This window comes from Dermacentor variabilis, chromosome 3 (genome assembly GCF_050947875.1).
Source record: "Dermacentor variabilis isolate Ectoservices chromosome 3, ASM5094787v1, whole genome shotgun sequence".
Taxonomy (NCBI): domain Eukaryota; kingdom Metazoa; phylum Arthropoda; class Arachnida; order Ixodida; family Ixodidae; genus Dermacentor; species Dermacentor variabilis.
In genome coordinates, this window is record NC_134570.1 from 150807767 (window position 1) to 150829926 (window position 22160).

The window sequence follows — 22160 nt, forward strand, 5'->3', positions numbered from 1 at the left end:
CTGTTCGCTACGCAGTTAGGCAACAAAGTAAGAAACTAGCTAAATGTTCCTGCTATCAAGTGGGTTATTTGTTTGTTAAGCCGAAATTATTTCTTTGTCGCAAATAGCTCTCTTTGGAGTCAGGTGGCTGAGCCGAGTGCCCTCACGTAGATTTCTTCTTGGCGGTACAGTTTATGTGAGGGCTGGGTAAGCGATATAAAAAGGCACAGACAAAATTTTTCCTGCTGTGCGTAGTTTTGTTTTGCGTAACTAGATACATTGGTGCTTCTTTTTTTTCACTAGAGATAAGAAATATTTGCATAACGAACGCGCCAAAAAAGTTTGTTTGTGCTTCTTACGGTAGGGTATTGACTTGTCGAATTACTTGATATATCTTACTATATAAGCGCATAAGACTGTTCCTTGTTACCATGTTCAATTCTAATACGTTCTGCAGGTAGATTTTAACCTGACGAAATGCCAGTCTGGTTAGTGCCTAGCGCCAGAGTTCTGATTAATGCAACGTGTGCCGAAAGGCAATACGATCTATGGACCTGCACAAATATAGCCTTAAAGCTCACTTCCGTGGTGCGTAGTATATGATTTCAAGTGTGTTATTTGTTTGTGAAGTCATATTGATTTGTTTGTCGCAAATAGCCACATACAGAAAAATACATCTGTTGTGTACTGAGTGGCGATAATCGTGGATCATGGGGCGACCCCTAGAAATGCTTGCGCTCTTGGACAAAGCATTCTTAAACGAAAAATATTGTCTAAAAGCCGCAATATCAGTGATAATCATTGATGTTTACGTGTTGAGACTCTCTTGATTTGAAATTGAGAAAATGATCGCTGTGGTAATGCTTAAATACGTTTAGAATTTCGCAACACCGCAATGCCCTAAAATGCGCGTTTGCGCTCTAGATTAAAGCATTCACGTCTACGTCGTTTTCGATTAACTGTGGTTGTATGTGTGCTCCCATATGATAACCTGAAGCTTCCCTAGAAATATCCCCTCGTCACGGCGCCAATGAGTTTCTAGAACACTCGAGATGCTGAAAAATCCATATAATTGCTTATAACGTTTAAGGTACATGCTTTAAGTGAAACATCTTGAAAATGGAATGCTGCTGATTCAGATGGACAGGAACTAGACAAGAACAATACAAACTCTACCAGCGCTGATTTACTTCCCTCCCAAAAACAGAGTGTAGATAGAGGGAGCAAATACAGTTACTTATTGACAATTAGGTAAAAAAGAAGACTAAAGAGAGGAGCACTCATAAAATGATGTAATAAATAATAAATTAAATAAACACTTGAGTAAATAACTAATGCCATTATTAGCTTTACAGTCATTGCCCGCTGTAACAACACTGTCAATAACGTAATATTTATAATTATAGCTTTAAACTGCATAGCAATAACGATTGTTGTATCTATCGATAGCCGTTATAGCTGCCGGTGTCAAACGCAGGCGGCGCTGGCCGGCAATGAGACGGCGCGCATCCTCCCCGCTCTCCTACCTCGGCCGAGCGAGATTGAGCAGCCGTCGTTGGCTAACCCTCGCCCGCTTTCACTCGCCCACACAGCATTCGGCGCGCGGTTACGATGCCCTTGGAATTTATGCGGATCACCACGGCGACGGCAGCAATGCGCCTGCAGTATCCAAACATTCGTTATCGCAATAAAAACAAGACGCAAACGCCACTTGATACGACAAAGGCCCCACTAACAACACCCCAACCCCCGCAGCCCCGTGTACGTGCTCAGGCTGGACAGCCCGGCCCACTCCAGCGAAGAGCGCGGAGACTCCGAAGTCCACTTCGCCGGCTGGACGCAGCGCTTCGAGGGAAAAATCGTCATCATATTCTCCATCGTGGCCGCACTGCTGATAGGAGTCGCCGTGGGCTTCGCCTTTGGAACGAACTCGGTGGGTATCCAGCCGCAGGGCATAAGTATCAGCTTCAATGCAATCGGAGTAGCACGAAGATAAAAAATAAATGAAGAAACTCCACTGCACTTGCCTAAGCATGTGTAAGCGCATGCCCAAATTTATATGGGCCCACCCCCAAGCTTCAAGTTGGCCAACCCCCACACTTCAGTAGGTCCATTCCTACTTTAGGCTGCCCTATGCATTTTCTAAGGAGCCCTATGCATCTGTATGGGTGTTCTCTGTTTTTTTCCAGTTTAAATTGTTGCTTATTGCTTACAATGCTACCAATCATCTAACTTTACAGCACTATAACGATTAACGTCTTAACTGCGCAAGTTATGTATTTTTGTGAAAATATTAGGCATTAAACTTCACTCGTGACAGGGCTGGCCGGGGTACATGCGACAGAATGCTTACGCATTAATAAATCATATTCCTGGGTTTTACGTCCCAAAGCAACGATGTAATGATGAGGCACGCCCTGCCGGGAGACTCCGAAATAATTTTCACCAGCTGGGGTTCTTTAACGCGCACCTACATTCCGTTCCATACACTGTGCCCAAAGCTGTAGACGCTAGAGAGACTTTCCATAGTTGCTGCGTTCGCATCAATATTTACCTCGGTGTTTATGCCAGCAGAGAGGTGAAACTGTTCTTTACTTAGGTTCAATATTAAGTTAAAGAAAGTGCTCCATAAAAGTCGACAAATTGTCTATTTGTACGGGTCTTATACGTTGCTTTATAAATCAGTTTTGTTGTTTTTCTTTGTGTGATTTCTCGATCTGCAGGCCATCCCGCCAACGTCACGTGCATGCTCGCGCAACCAAACGGCTCTGACCCGCTGCGAACTATAGACGAAATGCGAAGCGAAGCGTTGGTGTAATGCGCAGAGTGATACATTTTTGGTGACCGAACTTCTTGCAGAACTTCCACAGCGTTGTACCCTCTACCTTTCGGCAACGTCCAATGGCAGCGCAGCCAAAGCTACGCAGCCAAAGCAGAAACACACATTTATTAAAATAAAAAGCTGCGCTTCTGCGTGTAGTACGCAAATGTAAGCAATATAACCGCCAGGCCACCGCGGCGGGTGAATTTATCCGCTAATGTTAGTGTTAGTGTTAGTGGAGAAGAATAATACTAAAATAAAAGCAAACTAATTTCATGTGCATTCTGTTTCAACGTTTAGCAGGGTCAAAATAGACATTGGTGCGTAGATATAACGAATTCAATGCGTATACCTCTTTATGAGCAGAAAAGCAAGAAGCACAACTCGATATTCCTTGGTGCGTAGTCAGCCAGTGTCGCAGCAGATAGCGGTGACCCGTGTTGTTATGTATTTTTAATATTCCTTATAATTTGATTTATCACCAGCAATGCACGTAGTGCGCAAGGGGTGCTGTTGTGCCAAACAACAGATATATTTATGCAGAAAAAATGTTCGAACTGAAATGCCACATTTCTATTGGAGTGGATTGCAGACAAACGTGCCACTTATGCGGCCATTTTTCCGGCATGTGAATAGCCTTCTGGCAACTATTTATCTTATAAGTACGGTGTATTTAGGTTCTCGTTTTAAGATAACGCCACTTCTGCGCAGACCTAGTAGCAGCAGACTTTTTTTCTGAAGTATACAACCTTTTCAACATTTCTTTTACGTTGAAGTAGGGAGGATTCTGTGCTTGTGCACCGGCAGACAAACTATTTTGAAACACTTCCTTGTATTTCAACAGTGTTCGGAAGCTATAACGGCGACATTTCTTTTTTTTTCTGCTTTCTATTGTACCTATATGTGATCAAAACTGCGACCGTATTGGAACTTTGGCAGGAACTGTACAGAGGAAAGGACGTAATAAATTAAATCTGATGCAAAATCATGCGAAAGATATGGTCGGTATACTCGTATCCACATTTATTTAGTTTTACACACAAGCATTGTTTAGAACAAGAATACATGCAACAAACAGGACACGAAAGATAGACGGAGACAACGATGACTGGTAACGAAATATATTTTTTGCGCACGGCGAAACATTTACGCAGAAAATACAGGGCAGTACAGACGAGAGACGTGTACAACAAGCAGGTGAAGGGCAAGTGGACAGGCGGGTACGCGAGAAGCGACGTTCACACAGGGCTCCCTAACCTTGAAAAGATAAACATAAATGGTAATGCCAGGGACGCCACGCTGCTCCAATAATAATTGCGGCTGTGTCTTTCACTCTCGCTTGCCCAGTTTTTCGAGAATTGTTTTTTTTTCCTGTTCTTAACATAACCTGCCAGCCAGCCCAACAGCAAACTGTGCAGGAACCTTGATTGTTGCGCTCATGCAAGCAGCAAACGCACTGCACTGAGGCATTGAGCACCAAGTGTTGTCCCGATTGTTGCAGAAGACAAAGGCGCCCTCGGGGTCCCGCGAGCCCTTGACGGAGTTCACGGTTGCTAAGACTCTGACGGCGACGAGACAGCAGGTGAGACCTGAGTGCGCGCGCCCTCACTACGCGGTATATAAACACCATTGAGCAATATTTCTTAATCACGTATCTGCCGATGAAAGATTTCTAACAAGTTTTGAGAGTTCCTGTCTTTTTAAGTTTCAGAATCTCGACGGTTTCTTCCGTCAAGGTTTAACCTAACAACAAGCCATGTCTCCCTGAGAAGGAAGCTTTTTAAATCGTACGGCGCTATAAGCTGTGTATTGTGTTATACAGCCAAACACATTAAAGGGGCCCAGCAAACTGATTTCTTCATACCTGAGAACATCGGAATAAACGTGATGCCTGTCAATGAATATAATTCAGAAACTTTTTCTGAAAGAGACGCAATCTGAGCGGCCGTTTAGAAAGCGCTATCATTACGCTGCCTCCTGCTAAGGCGGCATCGATATTTTGAACTGAATTCTGAGGTTTTACGTTCCAAAACCACGATTTACTTTGGAGACACGCCGTGGCGGAGTGCTCCGCGGGTTAATTTTGACCACCAGGCGATCTTTACGTGGCCCCAATGCACAGAACGCGGGCGTTTTCGCATTTCACCTCCATCTAAACGCGGCTGCCGCGGCCCGAATTCGATGCCGCCACCTCGTGCTTAACAGCGCGTCACCATAGACGCTAAGCCACGGTAGTGTGTGCCAGCGATATAAAAATCTCCTGTTTATTAGTCATTTCACCTTATTCCTTTAGCGCTGCATTCGTTGAAACATTTGAGGGTTGGCGTTCAAAAAACATGCCACAGAACGAATAGGAATGGTTACAACATGGACCGGTAGCGATGTTTGCTAATAAAGAAGTAGGGTTGTGCAGGGCATGAGTAAGCTTTTCTTGGGAATAACAAATGGTTACCATCAATTGCCCAATGGCTGGTACCTGTGCACGTTTTCGATGGTGTAGGACGTCATAGACAGGACTCCAAAGCCATACGCGTATGAGCGAACAATCTTTTATGCGAGTGAGGTCTCCCTGCCGCAATCAGAGGAATTATTTGGCTCGCATGCACACAGTAACATTGTCTAAAGATTGCGAAACTTTTCGCAATGTATTCACAATGTGTTGCAATGTTGCTTCAACGAAATGGACGCTATTGCAAAAGGACTACTATAATAATATTTGATTACACTTTGCGCAATGAAAATGACATTATATATATGTACTGCAACCATCGTTACAACGAATCATTTATAACAAAATTGCGTGGTTAACTAAATATATTACTTGTTCTTAATATTATTTTGTCGCTTAAAAGGAAAATATTTACGGGAAAACATCACCAGCGCCTTCTATTTGTTGTGGTAGCTCCACCTATGGAAGAAGGAAGTAATCTATAAAGGAGTCTTACCTTCAAACAGTTGCGTACTGTCGTCCCTACTGCCAAATCGTCTTGTATTGCTTTCAGTCAAAGTATACGCGCGTGCTTTTGTTGGAAGCTTGACAAAACACTTAGTGAAACTCAAGGAGAAAGTGCGGGTTGCCGTCAGACAACAACTCAGCGCGTTGAACGAAGCAGTGGAACGTGACGAACGTGAGCTTCGAAACTAACCGTCACTTACAGCGCATAACTGATTTTTTATTTTGAGAAACAGACGTATATATCCTGAGACACCAAGAGAAAAGCGCCACCTTCATAGTGTCAACCCGACATGAGTATGCATTCAAAATTCATGACCTAAGGTGAACGAGAGCGATTGTGCGACCTAAGAAAAACCAGTTCTTTTTCTGTTAATGCAATTGATGCCTTGCTAACTGAGTCAGCATCGGCAATCGCTGCTGCTTCAATAATAAGTATGGCACATTCAGTATAATGCCTAGCTAAGATAGCGGTTTCTTCAAAAATCGAGACAGACAGGTAAATGGTATATAGGAGGTATACAGGAGGTATACAGGAGGTATACAGGAGGAGGTATATAGGACCGACAGGTGGATGTCTTAACGCTAGGTTGCAAGAACACAGCAATAAAGTGTGCAAAGGGCGGGAAGGCTTTCTAGGTGTTCATTGCGCACAATGCGGCAGCGTCCCGATTTTTGAAGAAACCACTATCTTAGCTAGGCATTCTAATGAATGTACCAGACTTATTATTGAAGCAGCAGCGATTGCCGATGGTGACTCAGTTAGTAAGGCATCAGTTGCATGAACAGAAAAAGAACTGGTTTTTCTGAGGTCGCACATGCGCTCTGGTTCATCTTAGCTCATGAATTTTGAATGCATACTGAAGTCGGGTTGAGGCTTTGTAGGTGGCGCTTTTGTCTTGGTGTCTCAGGATATATACGTTTGTTTCTGAAAATAAAAATCAGTTGGAAGTTAGCGCTTGTCTTCGTCGTCCTTTCTGTCCCTCGTCTATGCATGCGCTAAGTGACGATTGATACCATGGAATACCAACTAGCCCGTACCTAAACCTTGCTTCGAAACTAAATTCGGTTGTTAAGAACCGAGAAACGCAATATGATTTCGAGCATCGAATATGCGCACCAAACAATCGACGTACTGTAACAGATTAGATAAGGAAGCCTCAGTGTTACACCTTAACACCCGCTCTGCAGCCAAAAAGCATGGTACAATGTACTACTTTATTGAAAAATTTGAATTCAAATTTCAAGTTATTATGCTGACAGACTTGTTACCAGAACACTATCAATCGGCTGCATTTTGACGGCTTCAATGCCTACTATTTGGATAGGCCAAACAGGCGCGGTGGTGGTGTTGCCACCTATGTCAATCAAAGCCGCAAATTTGACCTGCTCTCTGAATTCCGTGCAACCGCTGATGACTGTGAAATCTTGGCGCTAAAACAAAATTCAGAAATAATATCTGTGGCATATACCGGCCACGTAAGGGAAATACCATTTGCATTAAAAACTTCCTTGAGCATTTCTTGAACTACGTTTCATAAATGGTTTCACATTCATTTGCGGGGGCGATGTTAACATAGATACGTTGGGAAGCAGTAAGATTTCGGAAGAGGTGATGAATATAATTTACTCTACTGGGTTCATGAACATAATTAACACACCGTCACGCATCACGTTATCTTCTTTTTTATCTCAACCTTTCCATTGCAAATATTTAAACCAGTATATTCCCTACTATACAGGAACCATTAGCTCAGACATTGTAACCACTGTCCAGATTTTATGTCGTATTATTCTAAAATTGAAAGTACAAAGTTTTCACAAGAGCCACACGTCCTACAATGTATGTCGCGCGAGAGACCGCAGGATTTCAAGCGTGAGGTTAATGAACATGACTGGTCTTTTCTTTTCGGTATACCAGACTCAAACGTCACGAAAAATAAATTATTGCAGCCTTTGCACAAATTGACGCCACCCACTTCCCCTTCAACAAGACAAAGCAATCTAAACGATTAGAAAGCCGTGGATTACGCCATCTCAGCCGAATGATACGGCTAAAATATAGAATTTATCATGTCTTCCTGAATTAATGCGCACCAGCAGATCTCGCAATGTTTAAAAAAATAGGAATAGATTGAATGGTGCACTTAGGCAAGCTAAGACAGCATACTGCTAGACCATATTTGCGGATAGTCCAAATAACCAGCTGTCTTAGTGAGGAAACTTATGAATGATGTGCTCGGCGGCGCAAAGGAAAATGTCGCGCCAGAAAAGATTGCCGTTAAACGTGTAGAAATAACCGGCAAAGTGCTCATGGACTACCTCAACAGCCACTTTATGAAAGTAAGTACACAAGTGCAACCCTCAGTCTACAGTCCAGTAGCGGTTATACAAACAAACCATTTCCCACACAGTACCTTCCTTGCGCCAAGCAATGAACAAGAAATCGGCAGTACTTTCACGAACATAATATTTGGGGTTTTACGTGCCAAAACCACTTTCTGATTATGCGGCACGCCGTAGTGGAGGACTCCGGAAATTTTGACCACCTGGGATTCTTTAACGTGCACCTAAATCTAAGCACGCGGGTGCTTTCGCATTTCGCCCCCATCGAAATGGGGCCGCCGTGGCCGGGATTTGATCCCGCGACATCGTGCTCAGCAGCCCAACACCATAGCCACTGAGCAACCACGGCGGGTTTTCACGAACATAAAGAACAGGAAAGCACTAGACATTGATAATATTCAGATTACACAAGTGAAACATGTACTAGAGACTATAAGTCCCGTACTTGCTCGTACACTCTTAGTGAATACCGGTTTAAAAGAACGCATATAACGCGGAAAGCAGATAAAAATTTTGACCCTTTTAAATGGCTCACTCGAAGCAGCCTACTGCATATGCGGCCCGCATTTAAACGACCCCATCCGTTGCAGAGAAGCGCTGTTTGAAAACGGCACGCATAACGCCAGATCAAATTTGTCCGGCTTATTATGGGGCCCAAATTTATGCGGCTCAAGATTATGTGGCCCAATAGGTATTTTTTATGAAAAAATATATTTCTTTATAGACAGATGCTGCCCAAAGTTTTTTTGAGTGTGGTCTCATATACAAAGCTCATAACCATATTATCGGAAACTGGTAATGCTAATCACACAAACATGTACGCACTGGGAACTCCGGTGCATCGCATGAGAAGCAAACACCTTAACGACCTCACCACACCGCTGCACTGACATGGAGGATTCGCATAGCTATATGTACATATATTTGTGCTACCGTGGTTGTCATTTTTTGTCGCTTGTTCATCGTCGGCGATCGTATATGGTATTGACATATAGTTTGTGAAACTGTTGCCGATGCTTATGTGGTTGGTGATGATAAAGACGTATTTAAATAAGTAGCAGTCTACGACTACCACTTCCAACAGCTGTCTTGTGCGGTGGAAAGGCTAAAAAGGGTAAGATTACGGAGCATGGGCACAGCGCAAAAAGAAAACTGCTTCGCCAGGCGAATGTTCTTCAATGTTTTGTCCTTATTCGCTATGCTGCGGATCGCCCGCTGCAGTCGCTGTTTAACCGGGAACTTGGCTTTATCTGAGAAATGTTGAACCTCGTTTAGAAGGTTTAGTGAGATATTTTCCCCACCAACACGCGCACCTGCAAATATAGGTTACTGCACTTGCTTCAAGTTTGCGCAGCCTCGACGGTATAAGGGCAATACCGCTTCGCTATTCTGAGACGCCGAAGAAGCGAGCCCTATTTTGCTGGCACGTCGGTAAGTTTCTGGAACTATGAAATATTTGTATTCACTTCCGATGGCCGTAACAGGGATGCCCCGTCAGTAAGACTGACAGATATCGCTTTTGTGAGTATGAGAAACATACTCTCGAGCCGTGCCTTTTATGCTGCCCCATTGTAGTTATCGATTCAGTGTTTATGTTGAAGCAGCAAGGCGCGTTCGTGTCTCCGTCCATGAGCCTACCGCAGCTGTACTGCCACTATTGGAAGCTTCACTGTTTTGCACACGCTAACTTGTTTTCACCTCCTAACCGGGCAACGTGACATTGCGACTAGCTACCGTCCCTATACTTGCAATACCGTCGAGGTTAAAGGAAGGAAGTGAGGGAAGAAATTGAGGCGTGGTTAAATAATTTATATTGTGGGACTTAGCATCCCGAGACTGCGGTAGATTACGAGGGACGCAGTAGTGGAGAGCTCCGGGTTAATTGTGACCACCCGGGATTACTTAACACGCACCCAAATAATGATACAAGCGTTGTTACTTTTCTGTCGGATGCGACAGGCAGGGCTGAATGACTAAAGCCACCGGGTTACCGTGGCGGCTGTCGTCAAACGAACGATTGAGCCGTTTGAAAAAGTATAACCAGGTGCGATTTTGCTGTCGTATCGAAGCCGACAGCAGCTCAATTCCTAGCCTTGCGAGTCCATGGCGCGGAAGCAAAATGAACCTAGAAGCACCCGGATTTGCCCATTGTGTCTACTGCTACATTTGTGTGAACAGCAACACTGCAATGTGCACTTTCTGCTATCTGAAATACAATATCCGTGAGGAAAACGAGCCATATTCACGCACAAACTACACTTACCTGCGTTACTATTACAAAAAAATACATGCTCATTGTGTTTTAGTGGACGCGCTGTATTAAGCAGGCATGAGACTATTGTGCTGTGAGTCAGGGAAAGTAACATGGGCCAGGAAGTTGTTGCAAGCAGGTGACGTTGAATGCATGCTTGCATACCGAATTATCTCGAAGGAGAGATTGCATTCGGATTTAGGTACCGTGTACATTAGTTGAGAGTCTCTGCCTCCTTTAGGTCGATTGCGCCCTATATACGCAGTTATTAAAAACACGTTTCTCTCCTACAACCACATGTTGCACATTCATGCAGACATGTTCTTGCATACTTAGACAAAGAGTATATTTTTCAAGGGAGAATGATTTTTCTTACAATACGACAAAATACGCAGCTTAGTTATACGCACTTATATACCAAGCTGTGAGAATAAAAAGTAAAATAAAAACTGCAACAGGAAATACAAAAGCAGAGAGACAGTGTTCGCAGCTACAGCTTTTAAAATGTGAAACAAGCATAACACATGTACTCCATGAACTTCATGCGGTTGTGACCAACAAAAGTCGAGCCTGTCGCTTCCTTGTTCATGAGAAAATGTTTTGTTTAGAACTAAAATTGTTGCAAACAGTAGATGCATACAATATCACGAACACACATACGTCCCAAACTTAGCGTAAGGTCCCATTTTCTATACATAGGTTATCTAATCAGGAACTTAGCGGAGTAAGTGCTCACAGCCAATGAAAAGATAGTTATGCGTGCCCAGCATGAAAAAAGAACGAATAAAAGTGCTGCAAAAATGCACGTATTTGAATTGAATTCTTCTGCGATCCAAGCCACATAAAAAAAAAATATTTTGTCCTGCGGAACAGGGTTTGGGTGTGTGCAGAGAGCGGCAAGATTTTTATGTATATGCTGTCTTTTCAAAAATTTATTTCGTTTGGCATTATTGCTTCGTCATGATCATTCGTATAAGTTCAGAAGTATTTGTACTGATGACTCCTGGACCTATGGCGATTGTCGTACCTGAAATGAAAAATACATTCCAGTTAACGTTAGACAATCCCAGAAACTGTTTAACTTTGGACCTGTTTGGGCTCTTTTGTTCAATTGTTTTTCAGAGCATTGCAGTAGTGATCTTGCACGGAACAGGTCTCCATGTTAACCGTAAACTTCAGAGTTTTCGAGATAACGATCTGAGGTCTTTTATGTGACTGCGATCATTGTGGTGTGTCTAAAAAACCAAACTTGACTGCACCTAATTGAACCTAGTCGCATGAGAGAACCATTGTCCAGGCCGTGCTCAACACCCTTGCGTTGTCCTGCTACTGCACATGCGCGATGTAGCTGTAGTGCGCTGCATCACATTGATGTGCACACATTCTTCTTTTTTTGTATCTTAAATCTCGACTCACCTACTTGCTTTCATTCCTTTTATATTCTTTCGCCAGCGCAGAATATATAGGTCGCTTGTAACTACGCTTGCTAACCTGCCTGTCCTTCTCCCTGTCGCCCTTCTTTCTCCAAGTACACGTGCCAGCATTATAAAACTGATCTGATATGAAAGGCGCGATGACGAAGACGGACAATATAGTCTAATCAGTCTAGTTAGGCTAGTCAAACGCAGCACTGCTAACACGTGGCTCTTGACGTTTTCAAGAAGTCATGTCTGCACCAAGCTGCTGAAAGTTTTCTTAAGCAGATTGAACGACTGAAAAAGGCAGGCTTGTGCTCACTTTGGCAATTCCTGCATGAGAAAAAAATCCTGAAGTCGCGAACCCTCCGACTGACTCAAGAGCCGCCTCGCGACAAAGAAAAGGTAGCCCTTGTACATTACACTGCATATCGCATAATTTGAAGATTGCGAAGAGAGCTAACGTAAAGGTGGAGTTTTCTGCCCTGTGGATGCTTTTAAGGCTCTGCATAATTCGCAAGGCACAGGCCTGTGTCACAAATCACGAAAGGAATTACGTCGATTATCAGGCAGGCGTAGTTTATGAAATTCTTTTGTCGTGTTGTAAGAAGTATGTGGGCCAAACAGAGCAATGCCTGAATGACAGGCCGAGACAACATGAAATTGTTAGAAATGGGAGAGGGGGTAGCCTGGCAATTCATTGTAAAATTGCAAATGTAAGCCAAATTGTCACGCTTGCGTTGTGGTGGCCCCAAGCCGTGACAAATGGGTCAGATTAGTCGCGGAGGGCAAAAGAACGGTTGAGGCAGGTGACAGGTGTGTCAGCGTTGCCTAAATCTTATTGTCGCAAAAAGAATTGCTTTACCTAAACACGAATGTGCACAGATGAACTGTGATAGCATTCCCTGTATAAAGCAGATGACTTTTTTTTTAATTCAACATTGACCGAAGTAAAAAAGGCGCCCTGTATGCGTCTTTTTGTCCGTCGTCGTCTTCACATCTTTAACATCAGATCATGCTCAACCAACACCCCGAACTCTGTCGAGAATTGGTGGTTAAAACTATTTGCACACTCCCAAACGGAGAGGATGGGCCGACAACAAACCAACCTTGCCTGCATTTACAAAAGGTTCGACTGCTGACCGGCGATAAGGTCCCCGTCTGATCGACCGTGGACCAGAAGCATCAGACGGAAGGCGACGTAAAAAAACACACCCAGTTTAGTAAAATAAAATCAAGTCAGAGACATGAAAAACAAATTACATGGTCTCTTAAGGTCTCTTAACAGATGAACGGCGAAAGCCTATCTCTTCATCCTCTTATCATTCATACGTATTTTAGTCATTTCTATTCAGTTGTAGCCGCTACAATTCGTCGTGAGGATCTTGGGCATTCGTAGTCATTACAAGTCATTTCAGTCATAATTGGTCATTACTGCTCACTACTAAGCATTTTAGTCACTTGTAATCAATTGTGGTCTTTACAAACAGGCGTTAGACATGTTGCTCATATCCTGGTAATCAGTAGTCATTACAAGTCATTTGAGCCATTATTATTCATTACTGGTCATTAGTAAGCATTTCTGGTAATTTGTAATCAATTGTGGTCGTTACAATTCGTCGTTATATATGTGGGTCATTTCGTAGTCATAAGTATTCATTACAAGTCATCATTTCAGTCATTATTAGTCATTACTGGTCATTAGAAAGCACTTTTGGTCATGTGTAATAATTCTTATTCGTTACAATTCGTTGTTAGACATGTTGGTCATTTCGTAATCATTAGTATTCATTACAAGTCATTTCAGTCATATTTAGTCATTACTAGTCGTTACTAGGAATTTTTAGTCATTTCTAATTAATTGTAGCCGTTACAAGTTGTTGTGAACATATTGGTCATTTCATAGTCATTACTAGTCATTAGAAGTAATTTTCCTCAGTGTTAGTCATTACTGCTCAGTAGTAAGCATTTAGTCATTTGTAATGAACTGTTGTCGTTACAAGCCGTCGTTAAACATATTGGTCATTCCATAGTCATTGCAAGTCATTAATAGGCATTTTATACATTACTGCTTATTTCTTTACATTTCTAGTCATTTCTAATCAATTGTGGTTATTACAAGCCGTTGTTAGACATACTGGTCTTCTCGGAGTCATTAGTAAACAATAAATGACATTAGTAGTCATTATTAACCTCTGCTAACCTATATTATAAGGTTATCAGTCACTTCACTGCCACTATCATTTTTCATTCTTTAATGTGTCTTTAATTTAATTTAATTCTTTCATCTAATCTTTAATACCGCCGCCGTATTTCCGCACGGTGGATACCAAAGGCATAGTTGCACGGTTACTCCAAGAATGGAGAGAAAGTTCGGAACAACAAGGTCTATATGGACAGAATTGTATAAGCGCGCTGCTTATAAATGTACCGTTCTTGTAATCAGCCTAGCCATATTAAAAATACTGATTTATTGTTAAACTCGAGGCTCTGATTTACTAATGTTTGAACATGGGCTGGTTCGTCCTTCGCCTTATTTTTACAAAAAACAGGGCCTAGAAGAAAAAGCTCTTTATTTTGAGAAAAAGACGCAATTCTAATCCCGTTCCATCCTCACGAATAGGCGCTTAATTCCATCCTCATTCCATTCCTCAATGCTTTGTTGCCATTCCATTCCTATTCCATTCCTGGGTCACGAAAATATGGAATGATTACGGAGTCATTACATTTCCGGAGTGGTAACTCTAAAACACTGGAGCCGACCTTTGCTGCTTTAATCCTCTATAGAAAAAAAAATGAGTTAGGTGAGAATAAAAAGAAATCGCAGCAATTTGATCACATGAGAAACGAAGCCTCTCAAGAACTGTCTTATTAAGGCCTATTTTGGGGCCAGTGGGTACCTCACAGCAGAAAATCTGTACTACATGGCAATGACGAGCCACAAGCGAAGTGTCCAACTTGTTATGTTTTTTTTTATTCTTTCTTAGTTTTTTAGTAACGCAGTGCTGCTTTCTGACAAAATTATGAAATGACGGAGGTACTGAAATCAGACTTTTCAGTCAGGTTGTGATTGACATACGAATGTGTCCTATCATAAGAAGCCAACAAACACTGACAGCAAGGACAACATAGGGGAAATTACTTGTGCTTAATAAATGAAGTAAAGAAACGATAAAGTAATGGAAATTAAAGTGGATGAAAAACCAACTTGCCGCAGGTGGGAACCACACCCACAACCTTCGCATTTCGCGTGCGATGCTCTACCAATAGAGCTACCGCGGCGCTGTTTGCTCTTCCACTTGCTTTGGTATTTATGTGTCCTTGTAGAACCCTGGGAGTGTTAGCCAGTGCCACCACTCAGGGACCTTGGCGGTGGACGTGGAACGTCCTTTTTGCCGCAGGCGTCACGAGAATGTGATCTTTTTTTTTGGGGGTGAGAGAGAGAAACCTGCGCCATTTGATTTGGTTAATTTTCCGATTTCTAATTATGTTGAAGTATTGTGGTATTTGTGTGTGTGCCTTTATTCATTCTTTAGAGCTGCTTTAGGTGAATGATTGTTGTTACATTATTACAGTGCAGACTCTGTACCATGAAATGACTTTTAGCTGTAAATATGCTTTGAAACTGGTATACAATGTTATATATTTTAGTACTTATATTGTTCTATGCTACGCGCTTTAATGATGTGGGATTATACTATATGGCATATATAACAAAGAAAATTAACCACCCTGCTTAATTTCCTGAACAAGGCGCATCAGAAGCTAAGCTATTTGCAAGCGCCTGCCGCTCACGGTGAAATGGGCCTTAGGAAATACCTCTGCAGTATTCTTTTCTGGCACCTTCACTATATCCTACGCCTTCACTTCAGTACGGATGTCCCCGCGCAGACCGTAATGTGTCGTACGAGAATCTTGTAGCCGAGCGCACGTGAGATTCCTACCGAAATAAAGGGCATGCTAAAGACAAGGACAAAGGCGAGGAGCCCAACATAAGTAGCTTGCGCAAGGAATAAAGTGAGCGCATTGCAAACGGGAGGCAACGTCCCAATGTGAGCCTACCCTTCACATAGTGGTGCAATAAAAAATATTTGTCAAGTTCGCCCTATATATATATATATATATATATATATATATATATATATATATATATATATATATATATATATATATATATATACATATATAGTTGAAGAAACGAAGGCGCACATTTACGGAAATTGCATTCTTAATGTAACGTTTCGGCCGTGGCACGGCCGAAACGTTAGATCATTACACAATGCACCTTCGTTTCTTCAACTTCTGACCACCAGGGGATCTTCAACGTGCCCCAAAAGCACAGGACACAGACGTTTTTGCATTTCGTCTCCACCAAAATGTGGCCGCCGCGGGTTCGCGCTTGGCAATCAACACTGTAGCAGCTAGGCCAGTGCGGGCGGGACTGAAGTTGTGTGTGTGTGTCTGTGTGCGTGCTTGTATATAAGAAACGAAGGCGCACACTTACGGAAATTGCATTCTTAATGTAACGTTTCGGCCGTGCCACGGCGAAACGTTAGATCATTACACAATGCGCCTTCGTTTCTTCAACTTCCTGTGCTGCACCGCACCTACAGAATTTTTCCCTGAATTATATATCAACGAGAAGAAAGGGGGTTAACCGAGGGGCCCGATTTTTATTAGTCATATCATAAGAAACCAACAAACACTGACACCAAGGACAACATACGGAAAATTACTTGTGCTTAATAAATGAAGTAATGAAACGATAAATTAATGGAAATTAAAGTGGATGAAAAAGAACTTGCCGCAGGTGGGAACCGAACCCACAACCTTCGCATTTCGCGAAGGTTGAGTGGCGGCGCTGGCTAACACTCCCAGGGTTCTACTAGGACACATAAATACCCAAGAAAGTGGATGGCAAAACAGCGCCGCGGTAGCTCAATTGGTAGAGCATCGCACGCGAAATGCGAAGGTTGTGGGTTCGGTTACGCCGCAACGAAATGGACAACGCAGTCCCCACACTGGGAGGGATGTGGGTTTTCGGTAGCCGTTGGATGTGGAACCGTTGCATTGCGTTTCAGGGGGCTCCGTGTCCCTGTCCTCCTCACCTGGACATGGCTGGACCCTGCCTGCCTGGTAGTGGGTCATAAAACACTGTCACTAGGCTGTCATCCTGCCAATGGGAAGATCAACGGGTTTCACCAATTGGCCGACATTCTCGCGGAATTAAAGGGCCCCGCTTGCGTGCGCTCCGGGTACGTGCCCGCAAGAAGGGGCCAGGGGAGGCCACATCGGGGCTTCTGAAGGAGCATACGCGTTCCTCCCTGCCGGCGGCGGCCACCTTTGTCCGCCGCCGGTCGATGGTTACTTCGGCTCTGCGGGGTCCCGGCCTCGGCGGGTGCGCGCACTCTTCCGTCGTCTCAATGTCCTAAAGCAGCGCCTTCCGATCGTGCCCCCGTCTGTTCTCCTGTCGTTTCTTTATATTTCCATTTTCTCTGCTTTGGGGCGCGTGATGGCTGGCGCTGACCGAAGGACAGGCAGCCTCTTACTGCTGGGTTCTCTGTTACCTCTGTCGCAGTGCGCCGTTAGCAGCCACCGGCGACCATTTCGCCATGTATTGTGTCGCAATTAGATTTAGATTCGGACGTGTTTATTTATAAGACTGGTGTTTGTATTGAATCCCAGCATAATAAATGTTATTTCTTCTTTCCCGAGTGCTTCGCCTAGGATCTCCCTCACTCCACGCGCGGTATCGCCTTCCCCTAGCTGCGGCCGGCTGGGCGCGTACGCGCGCAGCGGCACACGGAGCGAGCCGGAGCAGGCGCGGACACGGCGCCCTGTATACATGGCGGCTCGGAGTGCTCGAACCCGTGGTGCTCGTCTATCCCGCGCGATATCGGAGCGCGCGCGGCGTGATCGTAGCGAGGAGACCACACAAAGCTCAGAAAAGAATGAAAACTAAGAACCAGGAGCCACATCGCGAAAAGAAACACAATCGGTACAGCGAGAAAAAATGCGGGCAACAAAGTACTCCTATAAGCAGTAGCGCAGGAAGGAGTGGCCTACTAAGAGGAAGATTTTCAGATCGCATGGATGACGTAACACCTAGAAAAACAAACCGATTTTGCCGCAAATTCGCCGGCGGACGAAGTTTCTAAATACTCAAATCTATAGAGTGGGTTCTGCTTCATCAGAATGAGGGGCATTGAAGATGTGCTGCAAAGGCCTTCGAAGTTTTCACGTATGTTTGATTTAATATAGCGTCAGGTATTGTTATTTGTATTTGTTAGGTCCACAGGGTCTTATCATTGGTTTACTGGCCATTTTAGTGGGGTGCTCGAGGCCGCTGGTGTAATGGAGGTTTAGGTGCAGCTCAATGAACCCCAGGTGGTCAAAAATACTTAAGAGTTTCATACTAATACATGCCTCACAATAATATGAATATCTGGGAACGTGAAACCTCAGAGTTTATTTTTTTATTTTGTTTGAAGTTTGGCTCGAGAATACGGCTTCATTCCCACACTGTCTGCATAAAGCCTGTGTCCAGCGAGCGGTAAAAGGGTGCACGCCCAACCGGGAAACTTCACGCAAATTCAAACGGAGCTCCAGCGCTCTCTCTGTAGATATCGATCGCAGTGATTCGTTGTGTAGCACCAGACGTAGGTGTTTAATGCGAAGCATACGCTGCTGGTAGAATTACACCAGAACCACCGAGTCTATCGCATACGCCAGGGCAATGTCGCCACAGGGTGCCTGTTTTCTATTATGATGCTTCCGCGTTCAGCAATTTTATTCTGTGGTCTCTTCCTAATGAACGTGGCAATGGGAAGTAAACTACTGTTTAAGATGTTAATAGGTGGGTGTGACTGTTACAATATCTCGAGTACGGAGATCCATGTTGCCCTATTTGATTCGGTTGTGAATCGAATAGTCTCAATTTGTAAGTGTGAAGACTTCGGATAATTTAAATTGCGAAATGGGTTTGAATTTCTGCCCCCACGGCGATAGCACACATAACCACGCTATATGTCACTCAAGGAGCCGCACATTTCCGTATAGACCGCTATCATTCGCACTCACTGATAAGTCCTGGGTATACGGGTAATCTGCTTGTGTGGTCGTAAATGCTTCACTTTTAGCTTTTAATAAACAAGACTTCATAACGTGCAGTGTGATGACAGAACTCTGCTAACATCGTCGACATACTAGGATGTGAATATAAATGGTTAAAACGGCTGTTCATTGTTTGAAAGGTATTCGATAGTTACTCAATTGGGAGTCACTTCTAGCATTATGTTATTCGTATTCGATTCGGTCTCTAAAGTTTCCTATTCACACGTTCATACATGTTATCGACATCCCTTGTAGAAAACAGCGCGGAAAAGAGACGCACTTCTGGTGTGGCATTTAGTACCAATTACACGACAGATAGAAAAAAAAACACAAAAATTTCAACATGTGACCTACAGAACTTATACAGGAATAACATTATTATCAACACCGTCCAAAGCGAACGCTTAGTCTAAGAGAGTTTAAATTATTATTTACTACCTGTGATTCTTTATTCATGTGCACCCTGAGCACGCCACAGGAGTGTTTCAACGTTCCCAGACTTCGCTCTCAGCAGCAGAAACCAATTGTTACCAATAGGGGAAACTGATGTTAATGTATCCGAATCACGCAGATCTACCCAGAACTTTTATAATATAATAAAATATTTTCAAGACGCAGGAATCGCAGCTCGAAACGGTGGCTGGGGCGACGGGTAACGGTGGCCCCGAGAATGCGTCGGTGAACTGGAACACTTACAGCCATCTCCAAGATTCAACGGGCACCACTGTCCACTCGTCCACAGAAGTGAACCGCTCCTCTACTGTGGCTTCTCAATGAAACTGTCACTGTGATGACGTCCTTATATTTCATATTCGCTTTACAAGCTTGTAACGATTAGTGTAAAAAGGGACAGACGAATAGAAGGATAACCTGACAAAATAAGGTTTCATTAAACGAGGGTAGAGTCAATAATGCGTTCTATGCAGATCAAAGAGGCAGTTCTGAAAGTGCGCGAGTCGAGACCATGCGAATATATTGGAGCCTTCGATAAATTGCAGCATATTTTTTTTTTTGCTCGGTGCTTCGCTGAGCGTCACGTAAATCGCAGAATGCTCGTGTAGGTATTTTCCGTTACTTTACCAAGGAAACAAATATAGGCAGCGAAGGTGTCATATGCAGCATTTTGTCTCCTTTTTAGTGTATTAATTTTCGCATGTTTTCTCAAACAATAAAGCTTAGTTGAACGAGTGCAATGTGTTTGCTTTAGTCAGTCAAAATCGGAAATTGCATTCTCGTCTATGTAATCAGCAGCTCCTATGCTTGGCATTGCTGTAACACAGTTTTCATCGTATTTTCATGACGCGGTAAGGGTCGTAAAAAGACGGTAAGTTTAGCCCGAAGGGTAAAGCATAGAAAGCGATAGCAAGCTATAGCGTTGCGTGGCTGCTGCTGCTGTGCACCAGAAACAGTATCCTGGCAGCTATTAGGCGTCTCACAATGCTCGCGTGATTCGGAGCGCTGCCACCAGCGTTGTGAGCATGGCCCCTCGATGGGGCGAAAGATGACTAAAAAAACAGTCAGCGCTTGTAGCGTCAAATGCACAGTCCGTTCTGCTCAGACAACGCTGTCACTTGACTGGATAAAAAAAAAAAGGTGCGGCCTGCTGCGTGCATCGAGGACCGCATCATCCGCCAAGGTGCCACCAGTATGGAATCTGCATAGAAAGTGCGTCAGGAACGCGCATGCAACGCCGGCGCCCGACGCGCCCCATCCCCGACAACCAATGTCATTCGGCCCAGTCAAGCGGCCGAGAATGCAACTACGTCTTTCACGTTCGCTCACATTGCAGCCCGTGTGACGAGGTAGGCCGCACTTTTTTTTATCCAGTGGCCGTCAGACTGTGCGTCATCGTGTCGTATGAAGTTCAGCGGGTAAAGCAGTGTTAGTCCGCACAACGCTCATGTCAGCAGAGTGAGGCAGAATGCTGCCTTGCTCTGCTGCGCAGCTATTGAGCGAAACGCGGGGCTGCGTCCACTTGGCTAGCATCACTACGTATACCGTCACTGTGCCTTGCATCACTGCGCGTTAGAAGCAACTTAGTGAAACCAAATGATTTCTTGATAGGTGCCACTAGTTTGAAAGAGACACAGATTGACTATATTACACAAGGGACTCATTGTACCAAGTACCACATTAGATTGTGCTTTGAGGTGGGGAATTCCCGGAATATGCAGGATGTGTCGCCAGAGGTTGGGACGAAAGTGTTCCGGTGTAGTGGTTTAATAGCTCATCAACGAATGCGGAAGAGGAGGAGGCCGAACAAATGGGTGGAGGAAATACAGTGATAAAGCACGAGGCATGTTGAGTGGGTGCGGAGGACGTTTGGTTGGACCCCCACACCTCACAGGACGAATGATCCCGGCGGCGCCCTATTTGATTTGCCACGGCATCGTTGTCCAGTACGAGCGTTTGAGTTTGCCGGATGTGAGAAGTACGGTATTGCCTAAGAAGGCACGGGAAGGGTACGTGTGGTTTGACGCATGTCTCTAAACCTAGATCAACGCTGCTTTCTGTGTTTGGGGTAACAAGTGCTTAGGCAATAAATATCAGGCCAGATACAAGGGATGCTCGGCATCTGTGCCTCACTAGCCAGTTGTTAAGTGAGCTGGTGTCCCGTCATTCCCTGGTCTCCCGGTACCTACACCAGAATAGCAGGGTGTGTACTTTCACCTGTGATGAATATGCTGCTTTTTGGATACGATGAGGTAAAGTGATGTGAGCGAAAGCGCAATTATCGTTGGAAGTCGGAACGAATAGTGACGCTGGGTGGGGTGTGCAAGGGGAGGGTGGCGGTTTCCGAAATGGCCAAGATCTCCGCATCACTACGTCGAGTACTGATGCGGAGTAGGTGCGGTCGTTTGTCGAGCAGATATTTCTTTCACGCTTACTCAGATAACGTGCTTTTTTACCCGAATCTACTTGCGCCTTGTGCGCTGGCGCATGCGCTCGTGTCTGAGAGGTTTATACATGTAGGATGCTTTTACGCTCATTAAACAGTTGATGTAAGCACCCCTGTTATCTCGTTGCTTGTGTGTGGTCTTGGTGCGAAACTTGTTTATGATATCACAAATATGTAAACTATACTTAATAATACTCCTAAAACTGGAAAACGCGATGCATGACATGATAGCTTCCTTTAGCTCTTCAGACCGTTTACGTGGCTGATGGCCGGAGGTTTATTGCCGTAGCATAAAAAATAAAACAAGAACTATGCCTGGACGATTGAACAAAGCGACAATGCGAAAAGAGCACGCTCGTGTTGCAGGAAGCGCTGGTTTCATG

General features: G+C 44.0%; 1 protein-coding gene across 2 annotated transcripts in view; it reads left to right on the forward strand.

The window, feature by feature from the left end:
* LOC142574261 (uncharacterized) overlaps positions 1–20059 on the forward strand; it is a 22727-nt gene extending 2668 nt beyond the window's left edge. The window contains exons 2-4 of one of the 2 annotated variants that reach the window (XM_075683388.1): positions 1735–1912; positions 4302–4382; positions 19491–20059. In XM_075683388.1, coding sequence (XP_075539503.1) covers positions 1735–1912; positions 4302–4382; positions 19491–19655 — 424 coding nt within the window. In that variant the 3' untranslated portion in view covers positions 19656–20059. The remainder of the gene's footprint in view (positions 1–1734; positions 1913–4301; positions 4383–19490) is intronic. The other variant, XM_075683389.1, reaches the window with a different exon arrangement.
* Positions 20060–22160: the final 2101 nt, after the last annotated feature.